Raw genomic sequence first — 4458 nt, forward strand, 5'->3', positions numbered from 1 at the left:
GTAGAATGGTGTAAGCTGGTTGATTAACTAAAGTAGAATGGTGTAAGCTGGTTGATTAACTAAAGTAGAATGGTATAAGCTGGTTGATTAACTAAAGTAGAATGGTGTAAGCTGGTTGATTAACTAAAGTAGAATGGTGTAAGCTGGTTGATTAACTAAAGTAGAATGGGATAAGCTGGTTGATGTGTGTGTGTGTGTGTGCATTGTATTTAAACCTTAGCCAGTGAAGTGTGTACATCATTATATATTTTTCATTTCACTTCTTGGTCTTCATACCTGTATATGTAAAGTAAGAAATTTTTGTACTGAAGATAGAATTTATACGAACAAGATGGTTTCTGGTTATAAAATGGCTCCATGTAATTCATTTACCTCTTATTTTCATTGTGAGATATGTGATTGTGTTTTTCAAGAAATTCTGCATGAACTTAAAATATTTTGATGTTTGTAATCTCATTGGTTTTTTTTTCCCTCTCAGTTCATGGAGGTTGGGGTGATTGGAACCAGTGGTCAAGATGTTCTCTCTCCTGTGGAGGTGGAACAAGAGAAAGAAAAAGATTTTGTGATTTCCCACAGCCAGCCCATGGTGGTCGTTACTGTGGTGGGTCAGACACCCAAACTGACTACTGTAACAATGAACACTGTCCAGGTAACATATGTCTAGCAATGGGCAAAATTTGATTTTGTTGGTGTTACTTAGAAATAACACTTGTTGTATGAAGACACTGACATCGATTCTAGTGATAAATGTTTATTAAGTAGTTTGTAACTATACGTGATGATGGTTGTAACAACAGACTTTGTCCAAATGAGATAACATTGATTTTTGTCCAGGTAACATTCTCACAGTTTTTGTTTTTCGTTGTAATCATCTTCCAGAAAATTAAACTACAGTTTTTTTTCACTAGCGTTAAGCTTTGAAATTCCAGCATAATACAAATCTTGAGTTACTACTTTCGAGATTTATACCTAAATTAAAGTACTCTGTGGGGATATTTTACTCTCAGAAAGTTTTAACAGAGGAAATAAGAATTAGTTTGATAAACGTTATTGGTATAATAATTTTATTATCTTAATTATTATCGTAGTTAATAATATCTAATAAACTGTAATTCGTTTTGTCTAAATTTATAAACTTAGCTCATGGTGGGTGGTCGGCATGGTCTTCGTGGGGTGAGTGTTCTGCATCATGTAACAATGGACAGAGACGACGTTTCCGCAACTGTAATAACCCAGCACCCACTAATGGAGGACGTGCTTGTTTTGGGCCAAGCCAGGATACACAGACCTGTAATGCACACCACTGTCCAGGTTTGTTTAACTTTGGAATAGAAAGACCATGGTCACATATTTTTTTTTGCAGTTTTATAATTATACATAAATTACAAAAAAACCTCCTACTCGAAAGACACAAAATTACTGATAATCTGGGAGTCCATAACTCCCAGTGTTTTATTTAGCATCTCAAATCTCTCCCAAAAGAGGAGTCTCTTGGGAGTCAATGATTCCCAGTGTTTTATTTAGCATCTCAAATCTCTCCCAAAAGAGGAGTCTCTTGGGAGTCCATAATTCCCGGTGTTTTATTTAGCATCTCAAATCTCTCCCAAAAGAGGAGTTTCTTGGGAGTCCATAATTCCCAGCTTTTTATTTAGCATCTCAAATCTCTCCCAAAAGAGGAGTCTCTTGGGAGTCCATAATTCCCAGTTTTTATTTAGCATCTCAAATCTCTCCCAAATAAGGAGTATCTTGAGAGTCCATAAATCCCAGCTTTTTATTTAGCATCTCAAATCTCTCCCAAAAGAGGAGTCTCTTGGGAGTTCATAATTCCCAACTTTTTTATTTAGAATCCCAAATATCTCCCAAAAGATATTAGCTACATATAGTTAATATTGGTTTCTAATACGAGCCTATAATTCAATATTTACCATTTTCTTTAGAGTTTGGAGATAAACTGAATTAATCAATATTGTCAGTTAACTCTGAGTGTCAATTAGTATCACATAAAATTTTCAACTAACTGAAATTAGCATTTCTGATAATTATTTATTTTGGTTATTCTTGCTATCCAAATCATCAAAATATTGCCATTTTTATTTTACATTATCATTTTCAATTATTAATTTGGTTGCTCTAAACAGTAGTGTAATTTTCAGTTAATATGTTTCTTACTAATACAAGCTACAAACTTCACCAGTGTTACTTGGATAAGATTGATTTTAATGAAAATATTCAATATTCTTCCTTGACTAAGAGAAAATGTTACTTACTGAACAACTTGATCATTTATCTGTGTAATAATGTGTAACAATTTTGATGGCAAGGAATCCACTTTTTAGAAAATAAAAGTTTGGAGATGAATAGTGAAAGAAACGTTATTATAAATGTACAATGTTTGGACAAGCTTGTGTCATCATCAGGTACAAGTAGTTTACATAAACACAGTGTAGAACAAAGACGTCACATGGCCAGAGATTGCTTAACAGCTTAGTAAGTATATCTTGGTACGTTTTGTTCCAATAAGGTAGCTTCTTTTATTTGACATTTGTTGATGTTTGATTCTTTGTTTCAAATTACAGTGTTTTGTATAGACATACCTTGGTTTTTTCTTATTTGTGGTCAATTTAATAAATTAATGTTTATTTTCATCAACAAAAATTCAGTAGTCTTGTGAAAATGTATAGGAAGAAACCATAGAATGATGTTAGTTGTATTTTCAGCGTGTAACAGAAGTGAAATATTAAAGGGTAAGTTATATATTTTTATTTTTAATATGACATGCAATCAAATGTCTTTATAGCAGTCCCCCACATTATTTGGTAGACTCCCAAACTTTTAACATATGCAAGTCCTACTGACTCCCAAACTTTTAACATATGCAAGTCCTACTGACTGCCAAATGTTTAATACGTACAAGTCCTACTGACTGCCAAACGTTTAATACGTACAAGTCCTACTGACTGCCAAACATTTAATATGTACAAGTCCTGCTGACTGCCAAATGTTTAATACATACAAGTCCTGCTGACTGCCAAACGTTTAATACATACAAGTCCTACTGACTGCCAAACATTTAATACATACAAGTCCTGCTGACTGCCAAACGTTTAATACATACAAGTCCTGCTGACTGCCAAACGTTTAATACATACAAGTCCTGCTGACTGCCAAATGTTTAATGCGTACAAGTCTTGCTGACTGCAAAACTTTTAACATGTGCAAGTCCTACTGACTGCCAAACATTTAATACGTACAAGTCTTGCTGACTGCCAAATGTTTAATACGTACAAGTCCTACTGACTGCCAAACGTTTAATATGTACAAGTCCTGCTGACTGCCAAACGTTTAATACGTACAAGTCTTGCTGACTGCCAAACGTTTAATACGTACAAGTCTTGCTGACTGCCAAACATTTAATACGTACAAGTCTTGCTGACTGCCAAACATTTAATACGTACAAGTCTTGCTGACTCCCAAAATCTTAACATGTGCAAGTCCTGCTAAATCTCAAACTTGTATTAATGTGCAAGTCCTGCTAAATCTCAAACTTGTATTCATGTGCAAGTCTGGCCGACTCTCAAACTTTTTATACGTACGCAAGTCCTGCTGACAAGTTGTTATTAAAACAGAAGGTGATTGGATAACCTAATCAGTTAGGTGATCTCTGACACCTTTACAACTTAATACTAATGAGTGAAGACAAGTAAAGCACATTAATGCCATCAAGGTTGTTAAAAAGATATTGGTTGAAATATTCAGTACATTTTACTATTCATCTAATTGGTCCGGTTCTTTGAGAAAACTTCAGTTGATGTACGTTAATTGTGTTTGAAGAAGGAAGAAATTTATATGATAGTTGATTCTAAGTGTAAACAAAGTGCCTACTTTTTCTAATCCACCAGTGGATGGTAAGTGGTCATCCTGGAGTCAATGGTCAGTCTGTTCTGTCACTTGCGGTAGAGGAACCAGGGATAGGACACGAGAATGTAACGACCCTCCTGCTCAGCATGGTGGACGTGTGTGTGCTGGTGACACCACCCAGGTAGAAAAGTGCCACCACAGGGCTTGTGAAGGTATTGTTAATCAGAGTTTTATGTGCATACAGGGAGAACTGATTTTGGAAAGATGTGCAAAAAAAATATATCTAATTAGCTATGCTAACGGCAAGGTCGATTTTTAGTTTTGCTCTAAATACTTAGCTAATGCTAATCAGAATTTATTATATTAATTAGATTGTATAAAGGTTTAGAACAACCTTTACACTCCAGATAAATATAAAAGAATATATATATTTTTTTTTAAACGACCTTTACACTCCAGATAAATATAAAAGAATATATATTTTTTTTTAAACGTACCTTTACTACTCCAGATAAATATAAAGAATAATATATATTTTTTTTAAACGACCTTTACTACTACCAGTACTAATATAAAGAATATTATTATTTTTTAAACGAC

At 34.0% G+C, this 4458-nt stretch overlaps 1 protein-coding gene across 1 annotated transcript; it reads left to right on the forward strand.

Moving 5' to 3' along the window:
- Nucleotides 1-478: 478 nt before the first annotated feature.
- LOC111084250 (hemicentin-1-like) lies at nucleotides 479-4070 on the forward strand (the record flags this gene model as incomplete). The annotated part of the gene is made up of 3 exons (XM_022381016.1): nucleotides 479-649; nucleotides 1141-1311; nucleotides 3900-4070. Coding segments are annotated over 3 exons (513 nt in total), but the record flags the coding sequence as incomplete, so codon positions are not given.
- Nucleotides 4071-4458: the final 388 nt, after the last annotated feature.

This window comes from Limulus polyphemus, unplaced genomic scaffold (assembly GCF_000517525.1).
Source record: "Limulus polyphemus unplaced genomic scaffold, Limulus_polyphemus-2.1.2 Scaffold15274, whole genome shotgun sequence".
NCBI lineage: Eukaryota > Metazoa > Arthropoda > Merostomata > Xiphosura > Limulidae > Limulus > Limulus polyphemus.